The sequence below is a fragment of the Halichoerus grypus genome, chromosome 4, assembly GCF_964656455.1.
Source record: "Halichoerus grypus chromosome 4, mHalGry1.hap1.1, whole genome shotgun sequence".
Taxonomy (NCBI): domain Eukaryota; kingdom Metazoa; phylum Chordata; class Mammalia; order Carnivora; family Phocidae; genus Halichoerus; species Halichoerus grypus.
Window position 1 is genome coordinate 53,206,254 of NC_135715.1, and position 20,227 is coordinate 53,226,480.

The following is a 20,227-nucleotide window of genomic DNA, read 5'->3' on the forward strand; positions in this document are numbered from 1 at the left end:
TTTTCTCTGTGCTGAGGGTCACAGTGACTGTGGCTGCCCAGTGGCCTATAAGAGTTACAGAAGTCTTTGCGGGTTAGAGAGTTACTATTTTGCTTATGTCAGTCTTATACTTGCACATATAAGATGGACTATTTGTGGGGACGATACTTGCCTTAAACTTCCTTTATTCTTACATTTAGAAACATAAACATTGTTTATCCCTAAGGACGGGGTAGCAGAGGAAAGGGCTTGCCTCCTTTGCTTGGTTGGGATGGTGTATCTAAAGTGCAATTTTTGAAGGAATCGGTGTCTTCAGTTGGCCTGGCTCTATGTTCGGTGCTGTATGCATACGATCTTATGTACTCATCCCAACAGTCCTCTGAAATAGGCTTTCCCAGTACCATATCATGAATCGGGCACTAGCGCCTCACCAGGCACTAAGTTCCAGGCCCTTGTCACAAGCCCAGTGCATGCTGGGTCTGGGACTCGACTGCAGCACAGCCTGGATATTCTCCTACGCGGTCTGAGCAATTTCTCAATGTTCGCAGCCCAGAAATGAAAAAGAAAATCCACCTGAAAGCCAAAGAAGAAATTTTGAGGTGGTGGAACGAAGACACAATATTTCTAGTGATCTAATATATAATTCACTATAATTTGTTTAACTCTGAAATGTTCGTGTTTGGTGTGCTACACTTAGAAGTACAGGCCTATCTCGGAGATACTGTGGGTTCGGGGCCAGACCATGGTAATAAAGTGAATACAGTGAGTCAGGTGAATTTTTTGGTTTCCCAGTGCTTATGAAAGTTATGTAGACACTATACTGCAGTCTATTAAGTGTGCAGTGGCATTATGTTTTAAAAGAAATGCACATACCTTAATTAAAAATACTTTATTGCTGAAACAGGCTAACCATCACCTGAGCTTTGAGTCCTAATCTTTTTGCTGGCAGAGGACCTCTTGCCTCCATATCGATGGCTGCTGACTCATCAGGGTGGTGGTTGCCCATGGTAGGGGTGGCTGTGGCAATTTCTTAAACTAAGACAATGAAGTTTACCGCATCCATTGACTCTTCCTTTCGTGAATGATTTCTCTGTAGCAGGTAATGCTGTTTGATTCTAGGACTTCTATAGGACTTCTTTCAAAATTGGAGTCAGTCCTCTCACACTCTCCCACAGCTTTATCAACTAAGTTTATGTAATATTCTAAATCCTTCATTGTTGGGGCGCCTGAGTGGCTCAGTTGGTTAAGCGACTGCCTTTGGCTCAGGTCATGATCCTGGGGTCCTGGGATCGAGCCCCGCATTGGGCTCCCTGCTCAGCCAGAAGCCTGCTTCTCCCTCTCCCACTCCCCCTATTTGTGTTCCCCCTCATGCTGTCTCTCTCTCTCTCTGTCAATTAAATAAATAAATAAAATCTTTAAAAAAATAAATAAATCCTTCATTGTCATTTCAACAATATCCGCAGCATCATCACCAGGAGTAGGTTCCACCTTAAGCAACCATTTTCTTTGTTCATCCATAAGAAGCAACTCTTTCTTCATTGGCTCTTTTCATCATGAGATTGCAGCAATGCAGTGACATCTTCAGGCTCTACTTCTAACACTAGTTTCTTGGGCTCTTGCCACCACATCTGCAGTTACTTTGTCCGCTGAAGTCTTGAACCCCTTTAAAGATGTCCATGAAGGGTGGAATCAGCTTCCTCCAAACCCTTGTTAATGTTGGTATTTTGACCTCTTACCCTGAATCACAAATATTCTTAATGACCTCTAGCATAATGAAACTTTTCCAGGAAGTTTTCAATTTACTTTGCCCAGATCCAACAGAGGAATCACTGTTTATGGCAGCTATCGCCTTATGGAGTGTATTTCTATTTTTGTAGATTAATTTAAAACATTTTAATTCTAGTATAGTTAACATACAGTGTTATATTAGTTTCAGGTGTACAATATAGTGATTCAACAATTCTATACATTACTCAGTGCTCATCAATGTGTGCTCTTAATCCCCTTCACCTGTGTCACCCATCCCCCCCCCACTCACCTCCCCTCTGGCAACCATCAGTTTGTTCTCTATAGTTAAGAGTCTATTTCTTGGTTTGTCTCTCTCTTTTTTGTTTTCCTTTGCTCATTTGTTTCTGAAATTCCACATATGAGTGAAATCATATGATGTTTCTTTCTCTGACTTATTTTGCTTGGCATTATACTTTCTGGCTCCATTCACGTTGTTGCAACTGGCACGATTTCATTCTATTTTATGGCTGAATAATATTCCATTATATATATACCACATCTTCTTTATCTGTTCATCAGTCGATGGACACTCGGGCTGCTTCCATAGTTTGGCCATTATAAATAATTCTGCAATAAATAGAGGGGTGCATGTATCCCTTTGAATTAGTGTTTTTGTATTTTGGGGTTAAATACACAGTAGTGCAATTACTGGATCATAGGATAGTTCTGTTTTTAACTTTTTGAGGAAGCTCCATAATGTTTTCCAGAGTGGCTGCATCAGTTTACATTCCCACCAACAGTGCCTAAGAGTTCTTATTTCTCCACATCCTCTCCAACACTTGCTATTTCTCTTTTTTGATTTTAGCCATTCTAACAGGGTGAGGTGATATCTCAGTGTAGTTTTGATTTGCATTTCCCTGATGATCATTGATGTTGAGCATCTTTTCATGTGTCTGTCGGCCATCTGTATTTCTTCTTTGGAAAAATGTCTGTTCATGTCTTTTACCCATTTTTAAATTGCATTATTTGTTTTTTGGGTGTTGAGTTGTATCAGTTCTTTATATATTTTGGATACTAACCTTTATCAGAGATGTCATTTGCAAATATCTTCTCCCCACTTAGTAGGTTGTTTTTTACTTTTCTTGATTGTTTTCTTTGCTGTGCAGAAGTTTTTATTTTGACGTAGTTCCAGTAGTTTATTTTTGCTTTTATTTCCCTTGCCTCAGGAGATATATCTAGAAAGAAGTTGCTATGGCTGATACTGGAGAAATTACTGCCTGTGCTCTCTTCTAGGATTTTTATAGTTTCAGGTCTCACATTTAGGTCTTTAATCCATTTTGAACTTATCTTTGTGTATGGTGTAAGATGGGAGTCAGATTTCATCCTTTTGCATATAGCTGTCCCATCCTCCCAGCACCATTTGTTGAAAAGGCTGTCTTTTTCCCATTGCATTTTCTTTCCTCCTTTGTCAAAGATAGACCATATAAACATAGGTTTATTTGTGGGCTTTCTATTCTAGTCCACTGATCTGTGTGCCTTGTTTTGTGCTAGTACCGTACTGTTTTGATTACTATAGCTTTGTAGTATAACTTGAAATCTGGAATTGTGATACCTCCAGCTTTGCTTTTCTTTTTCAAGATGGTTTTTGCTATTTGAGGTCTTCTGTGGTTCCATATAAATTTAAGGATTGTTTGCTCTAGTTCTGTGAAAAATGTTGTTGGTATTTTGATAGGGATTGCATTAAATCTGTAGATTGCTTTGGGTAGTATGGACATTTTAGCAATATTTGTTCTCCCAACCCATACACATGGAATGACTTTCCATTTCTTTGTGTTGTCTTCAACTTCTTTCAGTGTTTTATAGCTTTCAGAGTACAGATCTTTTAAACTCCTTGGTTAAGTTTATATTCCTAGGTATCTTATTTTTGGTGCAGTTGTAAATGGGATTGTTTTTTTAGTTTCTCTTTCTGCTGCTTCATTGTTAGTGTATAGAAATGCAGTAGATTTCTACACATTGATTTTGTATTCTGCAAATTTACTGAATTCATTTATCAGTTCTAGTAGTTTTTTGGTGGAGTCTTTATGGTTTTCTATATATAGAGAGTATCATGTCATCTGTAAATAGTAAGTTTTACTTCTTCCTTACCAATTTGGGTGCCTTTTATTTCTTTTTGTTGTCTGATTGCTACGGCTAGGACTTCCAGTACTATGTTAAGTAATAGTGGTGAGAGTGGATATCCCTGTCTTGTTCTTGACCTTAGGGAATACACTTTCAGTTTTTCCCCTTTGAATATGATGTAAGCTTTGAGATTTTCATATATGGCCTTTATTACATTGAGGTATGTTCCCTCTAAACCTACTTTGTTCAGGATTTTTATCATGAATGGATGTTGTACTTTGTCAAATGATTTTTCTGCCTCTATTGAAATGATCATAAGGTTTTTATCCCTTTTTTTGTTGGTGTGAAGTATCACATTGATTGATTTGGGAATATTGAACCACCCTTGCATCCCAGGGATAAGTCCTACTTGATCATGGTGAATAATTTTTTTAAATGTATCATTGGATTCAGTTTGCTAATATTTTGTTGAGGATTTTTGCATTTGGTTCATCAGAAATGCTGGCCTGTTCTTCTCTTTTTTTGTAGTGTCTTTATTTGGTTTTGGTATCAGAGTAATGCTGGCTTCATAGAATGAATTTGGAAGCTTTTCTTCCTCTTCCAATTTTTGGAATAGTTTGAGAAGAATAGGTATCAACTTTTCTTTGAATACTTGGTAGAATTCACCTGTGAAGCCGTCTGGCCCTGGATTTTTGTTTACTGGGAGTGTTTTTGTTTTTGTTTGGTTTTGATTACTGATTCAGTTTCAGTGCTGGTAATCAGTCTTTTCAAATTTTGTTTTTTTCCTGATTTAGTTTTGGGAGGTTATATATTTCTAGGAATTTATCCATTTCTTCTAGGTTGTCCAGTTTGTTGGCATATAATTTTTCATAATATTCTCTCACAGTCTTTTCTATTTCTGTGTTGTTATTTCTCCCTTTTCATTCCTGATTCTATTTGAGTCCTCTTTTCCTTTCTTTTCTTTTTTTTAAGAGTGGCTAAAGGCTTATTGATTTTGTTGATCTTTTCAAACAACCAGCCCCTGGTTTCATTGATCTGTTCTATTGTTTTTTTTTTTTTTAATTTCTATTTTATTTCTGCTCTAATCCTTATTATTTCCACAAAGTATATTTCTTTTTTTTTTTTTTTTTTTCATTTCACAGCAAACATTTATTGAAACTAATGTATTTCAGGGACTTTAATCATTCTTCACAAAGTACATTTCTTAATAAACCTTGAAAGTCAAAATTATACCTTGATCCATGGGCTGAAGAATGGATATTGTGTTAGTAGGCATAAAAATAACATTATTCTTGTTACACATCTTCATCAGAGCTTTTGGGTGATCAGGTGCATTGTCAATGAGTAGTCATATCTTGAAATGAATCTTCTGAGCAGTAGGTCTTGACAGAGAGGTTAGAATATTTAGTAAACCATGTTGTGAACAGAGGTGTTGTCATCTGGGCTTTGTTCTTCCATTTATAGAGCATAGGCAGAGTAGATTTAGCATAATTCTTAAGGATGCTAGGATTTTCAGAATGGTAAATGAGCATTGGCTTCAACTTCAAGTCACCAAATTCATTAGCCCTAACAAGAGTCAGTCTGTCTTTGAAGCTTTGAAACCAGGCATTGACTTCTCTCTTTCTCTTATGAAAGTCCTAGATGGCATCTTCTTCCGATAGACAGCTGTTTTGTCTACATTGAAAATATGTTGTTCAGTGTAGCTACCTTCATTAATTGTCTTAGCCAAATCTTCCAGATAACTTGCTGCAGCTTCTACATCAGCACTGCTGCTTCACCTTATAGTTTTATGTTATGGAGATGGCTTCTTTCCTTAAACCTCATGAACCAACCCCTGCCAGCTTCAAACTAATTCTGTAGCTTCCTTACTTCTCTCAGCCTTCCTAGAATTGAAGAGAGTTAAGGTCTCACTCTAGATTAGGCTTTGGCTTAAGGGAATGTTGTGGATGGCTTGATCCTCTATCCAGACCACTCAAACTTTCTCCATATCAGCAATAAAACTGTTTGGCTTTACCATTCATGTGTCCACTGGGTTTTAATTTTCTTCAGGAATTTTTCTTTTGCAATCACAACTTAGCTATTAGGCACAAAAGACCTAGCCTTTGGCTTGTTTTGGCTTTGACACACCTTCCTCACTAAGTGTAATCCTTTCTGGCTTTTGATTTAAAGTGAGAGACATGCAACTCTTCCTTTCACTTGGACACTTAGAGGCCATTGTAGCGTTATTATTTGGTCAAATTTCAATATTCTTGCATCTCAGGGAATAGGGAGGGAGATGGGGGAATGGACAGTTGGTGAAGTAGTCAGAACACACATAACATTTATCCTTTAAGTTTGCCATCTTATATGGATACAGTTTGTGATGCCCCAAAACAATTACAATAGTAACATCAAAGATTACTGATAACAAACATAATAATAATGAAAAGTCTGAAATATCGTGAGAATTACCAAAATGTGACACAGAGACATGAATGAGCAAATGCTGTTGGAAGAATGGTGCCAACAGACTTGCTTGACCCAGGGTTGCCATAAACCTTCAATTTGTAAAACATACAGTATCTGCGAAGCACAATAAAATGAAACACAATAAAATGAGGTGTGCCTGTATGGTTTATTCAGATACTAATTGAATATTCGTGTTAACCTTTTACCATTTTGATATAAAGTGAACCAAGCTGTAAAATTTTAGGCATCTTTAACATCTCTGTTTTCTCAGTTTATGAGAAGAAACTGAGTTATGGTAAAATAGTTCTTATGTTCTCAGGATAAAAATCTTTTATTGAGTGCAACAAACAGAGCAGCCATTTTTAGTAAAAGGATTTAAAAAAAATCTCCAAGTAAAACATCCCCAACCCTTACCAAGAAAAAAACAACTTGTTGCATATCACATTTGTCATATGGATACTTGTTTAAACAGTCTTGTTTTTTACACAATTACTACCAGCTTTTTCTACTTTTGTCATTTCATTTTCATCACTCTTCACTCTTGATGAAAATGAGCTTATCCAGATGGAAACAAGCTTCTCTATACTTTCAAATGTTGGTTTTGATGTGGTATTTAATAAAAGTATTTAAGTATTTTTAAACATAGACAACTTTTCCTTGCTGCAATAGGTAAAGGATACCTAAGCTAGCAAGAAGAGTTCTCACACAGTGGCATATTATTTAGCCTCAAAAAAGGAATGAAGTGGGGCACCTGGGTGGCCCAGTCATTAAGTGCCTCCCTTCGGCTCAGGTCATGATCCCAGGGTCCTGGGATCGAGCCCCACGTTGGGCTCTCTGCTCAGCGGGAAGCCTGCTTCTCTCTCTCCCACACCTCCTGCTTGTGTTCCCTCTCTCGCTGTCTCTCTCTCTCTGTCAAAATAAATAAATAGAATCTTAAAAAAAAAAAAAAAGGAATGAAGCTCCATACATGCTACAACGTGGGTGAGCACCAAAGAAATCATGCTGTGAAAGAAGTGAGACACAGAAGGACAAATACCGTGTGTTTCCATCTCTATTCTAGAGAGCTGGAATAGGCAAATTCAAAGAGACACAAAGTAGAATTGAGATTACCAGGGGCTGGAAGAAAGGGTGAGGGGAGTTATTTTGTTAATGAGTACCTTAAAGTTTTTTAGTAGGGATGATGATGAAAAATTATAGTGGTGATTGGCAGCATAACTTTGTAAATTTAATGTCGCTGAATTGTACAATTATAAATGGTTTAAATGATAAATATTATGTATAGTTCACAACAGTGAAAAACATTTTGAAAAAGAAGGTAAGAATTCTGGCACGATCTTACAACTGAGGACCAGAAAGTTCTAGCCTCTATTACTGGACCTGATGCCTGAATATGTTCTGGTTCAACAAATTCAGAAAGTTCCTGTGTGGGCTCATTCTTTCATTCATTTGGTTCATTCCATTGATAAATATTTATTTAAAAATAAAAAGTCACAATATGTCATATTAGACTGAGGACTGGAAAGGTGAGTAAGGGAGCCTGCAGGACATGGGAGAAGACAGCCATATTCACATATGATTAAAATACAGTAGAAAGGCTGCAGTAGAAATGCAATGAATGTGGTGGGAACACCAGAGAAGAAGTTCCTGAGGGCATCAGGGTGCATAGAAGAGTCAGTAATTTATCTGGGCTTGAACTTTGTTGAAGGAATTGGTTGCTTTTTGTATTTGGTAATATGCAGTACACGATCACTCACATTTTTATGCTTTGGGATCTTGAATCTAAGATATTTGCAGGCTTTTCGAATATTTTGTGATTTTTTTTTCCCCTAAGGGTTCCAGCAAACTGGTTCCTGGAGGCATGAAGACATGTTGGTTTGTTCTCTGTTCTGTTTTCTAAAAATTATAAGCAAAACAACTTTGAGAAATAATTTAAAGTGAATGAGACACGTTCAGATCTCTCAAAGAGCTTGTAATCTAATAGGGAGATAAGGTAAAGACAGCTGGGTGGTAAGTGTCTTAAGAAACAGTCAGTGTGGCAATAATACAATAATAGGAGGGGACTTTAACACCTCCTTCACTGAAATGGACAGATCGTCTAAGCAAAAGATCAACAGGTAAATAAAGGCTTTAAATGACACACTGGACCAGATGGACTTCACAGATATATTCAGAACATTCCATCCCAAAGCAACAGAACACACATTCTTCTCTAGTGCACATGGAACGTTCTCCAGAATAGATCACATCCTAGGTCACAGGTCAGGTCTCAACCAGTACCAAAAGATTGGGATCATTCCCTGCATATTTTCAGACCACAGTGCTTTGAAATTAAAACTCAATCTCAAGAGGAAAGTTGGAAAGAACTCAAATACATGGAGGCTAAAGAGCACCCTACTAAAGAATGAATGGGTCAACCAGGAAATTAAAGATAATTCTTCTTTAAAAAATTCATGGAAACAAATGAAAATGAAAACACATCTGTTCAAAATCTTTGGGATACAGCGAAGGCGGTTTTAAGAGGAAAGTATATAGCAATACAAACCTTCCTCGAGAAACAAGAAAGGTCTCAAATACACAACCTAACCCTACACCTAAGGGAGCTGGAGGAAGAACAGCAAATAAAGCCTAAACCCAGCAAGAGAAGAGAAATAATAAAGATCAGAGCAGAAATCAGTGAAATAGAAACCAAAAGAACAGTAGAACAGATCAATGAAACTAGGAGCTGGTTCTTTGAAAGAATTAATAAGATTGACAAACCTCTGGCCAGACTTAGCAAAAAGAAAAGAGAAATGACCCAAATAAATAAAATCATGAACGAAAGAGGAGAGATCACAACCAACACCAAAGAAATACAATCAATTATAAGAACATATTATGAGTAACTATATGCCAGCAAATTAGATAATCTGGAAGAAATGGATGCATTCCTAGAGACATATAAACTACCAAAACTGAACCAGGAAGAAATAGAAAACCTGAACAGATCCATAACCAGTAAGGAAATTGAAGCAGTCATCAAAAATCTCCCAACAAACAAGGGCCCAGGGCCAGATGGCTTCCCAGGGGAATTCTACCAAACATTTAAAGAAGAATTAATACCTATTCTTCTGAAACTCTTCAAAAAAATAGAAATGGAAGGAAAACTTCCAAACTCATTTTATGAGGCCAGCATTACCTTGATCCCAAAACCAAAGACCCCATCAAAAAGGAGAATTACAGACCAATATCCCTGATGAACATGGATGCAAAAATTCTCACCAAAATACTAGACAATAGGATCCAACAGTACATTAAAAGGATTATTCACCATGACCAAGTGGGATTTATTCCGGGGCTGCAAGGTTGGTTCAACATCTGCAAATCAATCAATGTGATACATTAATAAAAGAAAAAACAAGAACCATATGATCCTCTCAATAGATGTAGCAAAAGCATTTGACAAACTACAGCATCCTTTCTTGATTAAAACTCTTCAGAGTATAGGGATAGAGGGTACATACCTCAGTATCATAAAAGCCATCTATGAAAAACCCACAGCGAATATCATTCTCAATGGGAAAAAACGGAGAGCTTTTCCCCTAAGGTCAGGAACACGGCAGGGATGCCCACTATCACCACTGTTATTCAACATAGTACTAGAAGTCCTAGCCTCAGCAATCAGACAACAAAAAGAAATAAAAGGCATCCAAATTGGCAAAGAAGCAGTCAAACTCGCACTCTTTGCAGATGATATGATACCTTATGTGGAAAACCCCAAAGACTCCACCCCAAAACTGCTAGAACTCGTAACAGGAATTCAGTAAAGTGGCAGGATATAAAATCAATGCACAGATATCAGTTGCATTTCTATACACCAACAAGACAGAAGAAAGAGAAATGAAGGAGTCGATCCCATTTACAATTGCACCCAAAACCATAAAATACCTAGGAATAAATCTAACCAAAGAGGCAAAGGATCTGTACTCAGAAAACTATAGAATACTCATGAAAGAAATTGAGGAAGACACAAAGAAATGGAAAAACATTCCATGCTCATGGATTGGAAGAACAAATATTGTGAAATGTCTATGCTACCTAGAGCAGTCTACACATTTAATGCAATCCCTATCAAAATACCATCAACTTTTTTCAAAGAAATGGAACAAATAATCCTAAAATTTGTATGGAACCAGAAAAGACCCCGAATAGCCAGAGGAATGTTGAAAAGGAAAAGCAAAACTGGTGGCATCACAATTCCGGACTTCAAGCTCTATTACAAAGTTGTCGTCATCAAGACGGTATGGTACTGGCACAAAAACAGACACATAGATCAGTGGAACAGAATAGAGAGCCCAGAAATGGACCCTCAACTCTATGGTCAACTAATCGTTGACAAAGCAGGGAAGAATGTCCAATGGAAAAAACACAGTCTCTTCAACAAATAGTGGTGGGAAAATTGGACAGCCACATGCAGAAAAATGAACCTAGACCATTTCCTTACACCACACATAAAAATAGACTCAAAATTGATGGAAGACCTAAATGTGAGATAGGAATCCATCAAAATCTTTGAGGAGAACTAAGGTGCAACCTCTTCGACCTCAGCTGCAGCAACTTCTTCCTAGAAACATCGCCAAAGGCAAGGGAAGCAAGGGCAAAAATGAACTATTGGGACTTCATCAAGATAAAAAGCTTTTGCACAGCAAAGGAAACAGTCAACAAAACCAAAAGACAACTGACAGAATGGGAGAAGATATTTGCAAATGACATATCAGATAAAGGGCTAGTATCCAAAATCTATAAAGAACTTATCAAACTCAACACCCAAAGAACAAGTAATCAATCAAGAAATGGGCAGAAGACATGAACAGACATTTCTGCAAAGAAGACATCCAGATGGCCAACAGACATGAAAAAGTTCTCAACATCACTCGGCATCAGGGAATTCCAAATCAAAACCTCAATGAGATACCACCTCACACCAGTCAGAATGGCTAAAATTAGCAAGTCAGGAAACGACAGATGTTGGCGAGGATGCAGAGAAAGGGGAATCCTCTTACGTTGTTGGTGGGACTGCAAGCTGGTGCAGCCACTCTGGAAAACAGTATGGAGGTTCCTCAAAAAGTTGAAAATAGAGCTACCCTGCAACCCAGCAATTGCACTACTGGGTATTTACCCCAAAGATACAAATGTATTGATCTGAAGGGGCACATGCACCCCAATGTTTATAGCAGCAATGTCCACAATAGCCAAACTATGGAAAGAGCCTAGATGTCCACCAACAGATGAATGGATAAAGAAGATGTGGTACATATATACAATGGGATATTATGCAGCCATCAAAAAATGAAATCTTGCCATTTGCAACGACGTGGATGGAACTAGAGGGTATTATGCTAAGGGAAAAAGTCAATCAGAGAAAGATAAGTATCACATGATCTCACTGATATGAGGAATTTGAGAAACAAGACAGAGGATCATAGGGGAAGGGAGGGAAAAATGAAACAAGATGAAACCAGAGAGGGAGACAAACCATAAGAGACTCCATCTCAGGAAACAAACTGAGGGTTGCTGGAGTGGTGGGGGGTGGGAGGGATGGGGTGGCTGGGTGACGGACATTGGAGAAGGTATGTGCTATGGTGATCGCTGTGAATTGTGTAAGACTGATGAACCACAGACCTGTACCCCTGAAACAAATAATACATTATATGTTAATAAAAAAAACTAAAAACAAACAAACAAACAAAAACAACAGTGTGGGATTGCTGTGCGGAGGCTGGAGAAGTGACTTTGGCGGGGATGGAGCAAAGCTTTTTTGGAGGGGTGTGTTTGCACTTTTCCCTTAAGGCTCTGTAGAATTGTGGTAAGTAGACGTGAGTAAGGTCATTTTATTTGGATAGAAAGGTATGAGCAAAAGCAGAAAGGCAGCAAATACTTAGTCCTATTCAGGGAAGCAGCAAAAAAGCAAGCCCGAAAGGCCCATTGGGGCCAGGTTATGAGGATCCCCAAACTTCCAATGTTCTGCTTATTCTAAGAGTCCATGATTTGTTACTGGTAGATTTGGAAGAGAAAGGCTGGAGTCTTCACACCCATACTCGTACATGGGATAGCGGAGAAAAAGAGCAATAGCAGTGATCCAGAAGCACTGGATGGGCACTGGGCTCCTGGGAGGGGTGGGAATACATTGAACTAGAAACATGACATAGTGAGAAGAACATGTTTGGAGTCAGTCAGCATGGGTTAAAATCCTGTAATCAACATTTACTGTGTAGACTTGGCCAACTTAGAACTGCTGAGGCCTCATTCTCCTTGTGTGACAAATGGGGATAATAGTGTCTTTATGTAGGATTGTCCTGAGGATTCAAGAGAATGGGGTGACACACATATGTAGACTCCAGATGGCCCTAGGTGATCCCTAGGGTACCTTCTGAATCTGAATGTCTGTGAAATAATTTAAAAGTTTTTTCCTGCAAATATAAGTTATTCACATAATTGAAGTTAAAATATATAAATCATATATTTCTAGGCAATTAATATAATGAATTTCAAGTATCAGTGAAAACACCACAGCCAAAATAGATTCTCCTGGTGCAGAAACTTATCTCTGGGAATCACTCAAGTATTTTGGAAGCTGTGTTAACCATTTCGGTCCTGTATGTTGCCATTCCGGGCTCAGAACCATGTGTTTAGGAAATGGTGTTTTCTCGTCAGATCTAATCTAAGGTCCGTCTAATTCCTTTTCCTGATGGGAGCTCTGAGTTAGGGTTTTACTCTGCTAAGGTGGCTACGGGCAATACTTGGAAGTGTGAATGTACTTTGAAAACCTCTCCCATGCTTTCCATTAGAAATAGTCTAGATTGTGGTACCTTGTGTCCCTACTAGACTTTCTGTCTTTAGCCAGTTTACGGAAATCTTTTTCTTCTAATTATTCTTCAGGCGAACCTCTTAGGTTTTCTGTTTGATGATGACATTATTTGTAAATGAGGTCATCTCCTTTCTGACGGTTGTATCCTTATTTGTGTCTCCTGACCTAGAGATAAGTATGTCAGGATGATGATGGTGGTGGGAATTGATAAGACGGTGTTGGAAAGGCCTCTAGTGTATCAGTATCTAGTATGATATTGACATTTAGTTTGAATTCCATAGCACCCTTGTTCTATCTTTCCTGTCCCTTGGCTCACATTATATAGAAACTTGGGGGAAAATGTCTTTTACCTATTGAACTCTGAGCCCATTAAGGACAGTGTCTTTTCTTATTCATCTCCATGTTTGCAGGATTAGCACTGAGCCTGAACAAAACATGCAGATATTTATGGGAGGCATGAATAAGTACCTTAATTTATCAGGGCTCAATAAAAAGATCCTGAAGACAATAATTTCCTATTACATAGGAAATTATAAACATCTTTTCAGAATTTTGAAGAACATTCACTGTTCAGCAGCCTTCCTAAAAAATGTTTCATTTAAATTTAATATTTTGAATACTTGTCTTTTTTGTGATTCTTACATAAGAAAGCAGGAAGGAGATACAGTTTAAAGTTCTATCCTACTTGTAATTAAAAGAAATAGTGAAAGCCCAAATTCTGACTAAATTGTTGACTCAAGTGTGAATTCTTTAATTCCTTTTCTAACTTGTATGTTTTCCAGCATACATACAAATAAATAAATCCAGGAATTAATATTAACTAATTGGCTATTTTGTACTTGCACTATGCAGACAAAAAACAAAGGTAATATTTATGTTGATTGTATTTGGATCGAGGTGTTGGTATTTTAAAACGATATATACCCTAGTGCTGTATAATCCCCTTTTCTTGGTACTTCCCACTTTAGTTTTTATAGATTTCTATTTGAAATAATATTTTGTCTCAGTGTCACTCATGTAGACAATCATTTGAAAATGGTGGGATATGAGATGGGACTGAATAATGTGAAGAATACTTCTTAAAGGTGAAGTAAGGTATATCAAAGAATAATTTGCAAAACCTTTATGGCAGAAGTCATATTTATTGAAAAAAATTAATATCTTTGCTATAAAATTTATAACAGGAATATTTACTGAATGTTTATTTTGATGCATAAACCTGAATATTACATACCAAGTACAAGACAGTAGCACTAGCTTTTCCTTTATTTACATTTTATGAAAATCGTTATGCAGTCCATGTTAAAAGAACTTATGATGGAGAATTGTTACATTAGAAAAATAATATTCTTGATAAAGCATTCTCAAGGAGTCCAAGGAGTCCAATCTTTTCTGCCTCTTCAATAAGGCAAAAAGTCCCTGGAATAGCATATAACTTAATTTACAAAATACAATAAATGTTCAGACACATATTCAAGTTTTCTTTTGGTATGATTTTTCCTCACTCTAAAATTACTTTTTATTTTTGTTTTTATTTTTTTTTACTAAAACAGAAAGACTTTCAGGAAAATGTCATTGACTGATTTCAGCTATACATTACATATACAACTCCGTAGCCTAGCGACAACCATTGCTACACCGTCATGAACTTTAAATATTTTGCTGGGTGAGCTATTCTCAAATGTAGCATATTTTAAGATTTTGCCATCATTATGACTGTGGAATCGTTGGTGTTCATAGGAAACAGACCTGTCACAGTATGAAGCTTTGTTTTAGGGAACTGGTACACAATCACATTTCCACTCACAGGAGAACGCCACAGATGTAACTGAAGTCAGGCCGCGATGGCTCACAGGGGCCCCAGGCCGGACCAACCCCAGCTTCCAGTGCTCACGCTGCACAGCCCTGGCCCAGTCAGGCGGTTTCGTTTCCAGAGACTTGCTGGCTCTTCACAGTTAAGTCGTTTTAATTCCTTCAAAGGCACACAGCTTCCACCTCTTTTCCAACGTTGCTCCCACGCCTGTGAATTCCTGTTTAAACATGCGTGGCAGCCTCATCAGAAGCATTTCGATTTCGTTTGCAGATATCTGTTAGAAAGGAAGAAAAGTCACTTTTGGGAACAAGACTCGTCTGCAAGGAGGCAAGGGGTTGGGCAAGGATGCACTTTTCCAGGGAGATAAATGACATTACTTGGCTGTCAAGTAATGTGCTGAGGAGAGGAGCGCTGGTCAAGCACTGGAAGGGACTGTCCTGGTCTCGAGCAGCTGGTGGGGCTGGGCAGGCAGGAGACAGAGGGGCGCGAATCCCAGGCTCACCTTCCTTTGGATGGCTAGCTTACTGGGTAGTGCCTTGTGTGAACAGCACTCCCCACCTTGATATAAAAGGAGATGAGAATGGGATTTAAGAGGGCTGAGTGCAAGTTCATCACCACTCCTGGTGCCCTCATCCTCTTCGACTAAGGGCAGTGCTTTTATCTAACTCAGTGAGGGCCAAAGGGCATATGGGTAGATTTCCAGCCACCCTAACTTCTCTTTCTTTAATTTTCAGAGACCAGAAGACCATAAAGGTTTAGAATGAAATGAAACTCAGAACCTACAACCATGAAAATCTCAACATCCATTCTTAAAATCCAGGTAGTTTTTTTTTTTTTTTTTAAGTTTTATTTGTTTAAGTAATCTCTACACCACATATAGGGCTCGAACTCAGGACCCTGAGATCAAGAGTTGCATGCTTTTCCGATTGAGCCAGCCAGGCACCCTTCCAGGTAGTTTTTTCTTTTTTTAAATTAAAAAAAACTTTTTATTTTTTATTTTTTTTTTTTTTTATTTTTTTTTAAAGATTTTATTTATTTATTTGAGACAGAGAGAATGAGAGAGAGAGAGAGAGCACATGAGAGGGGGGAGGGTCAGAGGGAGAAGCAGACTCCCTGCCGAGCAGGGAGCCCGGTGCGGGACTCGATCCAGGGACTCCAGGATCATGACCTGAGCCGAAGGCAGTCGCTTAACCAACTGAGCCACCCAGGCGCCCCTAAAAAAAACTTTTTAAAAAGATTTTATCTACTTATTTGAGAGAGAGAGATAGACACAGATAGCAAGAGAGAGCACTGAGCAGGGAACAGAGGGAGAAGCAGGCTCTCCACTGAGCAGGGAGCTCAACACGGGACTCAATCCCAGCACCCTGGGGTCATGACCCCAGCCAAAGGCAGATGCTTAACTGACTGAGCCACCCAGGCACCACCCCCCCCAGGTAGATTTTTAATGCAGTTTTTTTTTCTTCTACCTATTTTTCTCTATTACATACATTTTTATACCAATAATTCATTTTACCTTAAATAAAGGACACATCAACCATAATCCTTCTGCTCTAACACAGCCATTGTTCTCATTTTCCTGTCTTTGTTTCCCAGCCCATGTGCTTGCATGGGGATCTCCTATAGCAAGGTGGCTAAGACCCTGGAACCAGGGGGGCTAACATTTTTGTTTGAATCCTGTATCTACTATTGCTATGAGCTAAATGACTCCAACCAAGATAATTAGTCTCTCTAATCCTCAGCAAATGGGAATAACAAAGTGTAAGAAGGATGTATGAAGACTACTGGCTTAGCATAGATTTGGCACATAGAAAGGTTTAATGAATCAGACCTATTATTATTTTTCATGGTACAATCACTGGATAGGTATCATTTTAGAGTCTGCACTTTCCATTTAACATTTAAATGTTAAACTTATTTAACATTTATTTTAAAGAGAGACCAAATAGACCAAGAAGTCAAATCAGCTTTTCATGTAACGTTCACATGGAAAAGATTTCACATGATATATTCAATATCAATTCACATGATATATTCAATATTTAAAAAAAAAAACCAAAAACCTTTCGAGGCAGTCCTGAAAGTTGAAATAAATTGCATTCTAAAATTTTTGTGTGAATTACTTTGAAATCTGAATGCATTTTCCTACAAAGCCATGTTAAAAGGATTATTAGATTGCCAGGTCAGCCCACAAAAGCCTATTAAACAGATGCTTAAAAGGTTCATGTGATTTTGAAACATTTCATTTCAATGAGCACTGTGCAGAATGCCTTCACCAGCATCCTAATTCCATTGTCACAACACTCCTATTAGATACATGTGTCAAAAATGTTAAGATGTATCTTCGTTTTATAGCTAAGAAAACAGAGTGAACTACAGAGAGTTAAGTGCCTTTTCAAAGACAGAACTGGGAAAGAACCCACTGCTTGTGCCTGGGAACTAGGCATTGGTGTGTTTTACGTGCTCCGCATGATTTCAGCAAGCCGTGGGTGAAGAACCAGGAGTGTACTGCTTACTTTCGAAATATCAATCACCTGGGGTTCCTGTTAAAAAACTCAGATTCCCTAGCCTCTTCTCTGGAGACTGATTCAGCTGATCTGGGGTGTAGCTCATATACTCTATTTTTGATAATCACCCCAGGTAATTCTTAAGATCAAGCATATTTGGGTTAAGAATGGGATTTTAAATCAGACAGGCTTGGATTTTAATCTGGGTAGGGTCAACCTGTGTAACCATGGGCAGGTCATTTAACAGCTGTAATTCTCAGTTTCTTCATGTGTATAATAGACGTTGTAATCTCTCAGCCTAATCATGAGGACTATACATAAAATGTAACATGGTGCCTGGCACGAGATGCTTTCTCTCTGTATACATACTAGGCAATGCTGATAGAATACGACACTCTGTTACCAAACTTTTTGTGATAGGTGAGTCCAGCTCTGTGCTCCTAAGCCAAAGCAAACAAATACAGAAAAGTGTGTGGTCAAACCCAGTTTTCATTTGGTCCAGAAGGCAGTTTTCTGAAGCCAAGTTATCCTCCTCACCTCCTTTCTTTCCTTTGGAGAAAGACAGCACAGGTTGTCTACGGTAGGCTCCAGTCTGCAGTCAATTCAGGTGATACTCCTGAGATGAGCCACCCTTGCCCCCGATCAGGCAGAGCCACAGAGAAGCTGCCAGACCCCCAGGTTAACAGCTGGCCCATCCCAGGCTTGTTTACAGGATCACCATCAGCTCCCTTGGCAAAGTAGGGAAAGGAGCTTTGTAGTGCTCTTTAGGAAGGAGAGAGAGAAGCTAAATTCTTGAGGGTAAAACAAAGGTCTGGTGTGAAGGTGACACCTATCTATGCAGGAGACCAGCTGGGGTCAGGGCAGGCGGCGCTGCCCAGCAGCCCCGATGCGAAGAAGTGCGACAGCTCGGAGTTCTGGAAAACCTTGTCCTCTCCAGACTTCTGCAAACACTTATGTTAGTTCTCACTACACTCTCATAAGACAGGGAGTAGTTTACAAATGAGGAAACTGAGGTCCAGACAGATTAGGTAACCCAGGCACTAAGTGTGGAGCTGGGCTGCAGATCCAGACTCCTTGGCCTTATTTTTGAGCACTGATGCCAAATGCCACAAGGGGCCAGGGACTGTGGAGTGAGCACCGAAGTAGTCCTCTTGGTCACTGTCTCCCTGTTGGGGGACGGGGTCTGTGTACTAGAGGGCAGGTCTGTGATGACTAAGACTTTAGAGTGATACCAACATCAATAACAGAGTTCCCAACTCGACCAGCTCATACACATCCCAGTGCCGATGCGTGGGTGCCCCTACAGCAACTCTTCATCAAAACAGCAAGCAAATCATGGGGAATCTTGTTTTCCGTGATGTCTTTTCACCCTAGGCTAGGCTTGAACCACAGAGGAAGCTGGAGTAGCATGCTGGAGGACAGAGGTAGCCACTCCTTCCTGAGTCCTCACTGTACTTTAAAGCCCATCCTGCACTTTAAAGCACAAAACAGGGGCGCCTGGGGGGCTCAGTCGTTAAGCGTCTGCCTTCGGCTCAGGTCATGATCCCAGGGTCCTGGGATCGAGCCCCACATCGGGCTCCCTGCTCCGCGGGAAGCCTGCTTCTCCCTCTCTCACTCCCATTGCTTGTGTTCCCTCTCTCACTGTGTCTGTCTCTGTCAAATAAATAAATAAAAAAAATCTTTAAAAAAAAAAAAAAAAAAAAAAAAAAAAAAGAAGTAGTTAATGCTAGTAAGCTGCCGTTGGCGGTGCAAGGTGACCGCCTGAATGCGGACGGGGGCGTGGCACGGTTATAGAACAGACCGCCTCAAATGAAGTCCTGTCTGAAATCTCCATTTAATAAGGCTCTAAGATGAATTCTAGAGCATTTCCTTGAAGATGTTTTGTATCTCACGCCGGAAGAAAGATCAAGGAGAAATTGCTTTCAAGTTAGTTTGATGGTTTTTAAAACTTTCTCTACCCTGACAAAATAACTTTGATGATATATCACATTTTGGGATTTTCAAAACAAAGAGAATTTAATTTGTCCTTTTTTTTTTTTTTTTTTACCCTATGGCCAAAGAGTTTTTACTTTACAAATATTTTCATTTACTTTAATTCTGTTTTCTCCTCCTCCTAAATAATTTGTCAGCTCTTGTAATTTTGCCTTGGCAATATCCTTTATCTTCCTACTGATAATTTCTTGGTTTTGAGAACTGAAAGAATCCTGGAGTGCTCACATAAAACAAAGCAGCCAGACCTTACTGGCCGAGCTCAGAGTGAGATGTACCCATTCTGTCATCAGCTGTGCAGGGTTCCCTTCCCCAAATCCATTCTGAGGTCAGGGCTTCTCTCTAAGCGCCTCTCTGTCCTCGATGGAAGCCACTGGGGGACAGGGAAGGGTGTGCTCGCCCAGCGGGTGAGAGGAGGGGCTAGAACTCGGTGCAGGGCTTTCGATGCCAAATCCAGCCCTGCCTTCACAGCACACGGGTGCTGTGAGCAGAATCTAACACACGTGGTTGAGAGACTTCTGTGCAGCATTGCCGTCTAGGTTAGAGACATGCGCTGTGCCTGTAAAATCTCATTTACTGTACACCACGTATTTGATGCTCTAGAAAGTGGGGAAGATTGTCATAGATGTGATGCTTTTATTACCTGCTTACTCAGCTGGCTGTTGTTTCAAGAAATGGGTGGTCTGTGTATTTTCAATCTTTGATGTTGTCAGTGGATCCCTGGCCACCCCTGTTTTGTTTAACATTTTCTAAGTCTGACATCTATTCTTTTAGAAGGGATTGATTTGTTCTAATTAAGAAAGA

General features: G+C 39.1%; 1 protein-coding gene across 6 annotated transcripts in view; it reads right to left on the minus strand.

Annotated features, from left to right (window-relative positions):
• Positions 1-14,239: 14,239 nt before the first annotated feature.
• ENOX1 (ecto-NOX disulfide-thiol exchanger 1) overlaps positions 14,240-20,227 on the minus strand; it is a 550,763-nt gene continuing 544,775 nt past the window's right edge. For all 6 annotated transcript variants that reach the window (XM_078070327.1, XM_078070326.1, XM_078070323.1 and 3 more), the window contains one exon: positions 14,240-15,204. In XM_078070327.1, the coding sequence (XP_077926453.1) occupies positions 15,073-15,204 (132 nt within the window). In that variant the 3' untranslated portion in view covers positions 14,240-15,072. The remainder of the gene's footprint in view (positions 15,205-20,227) is intronic.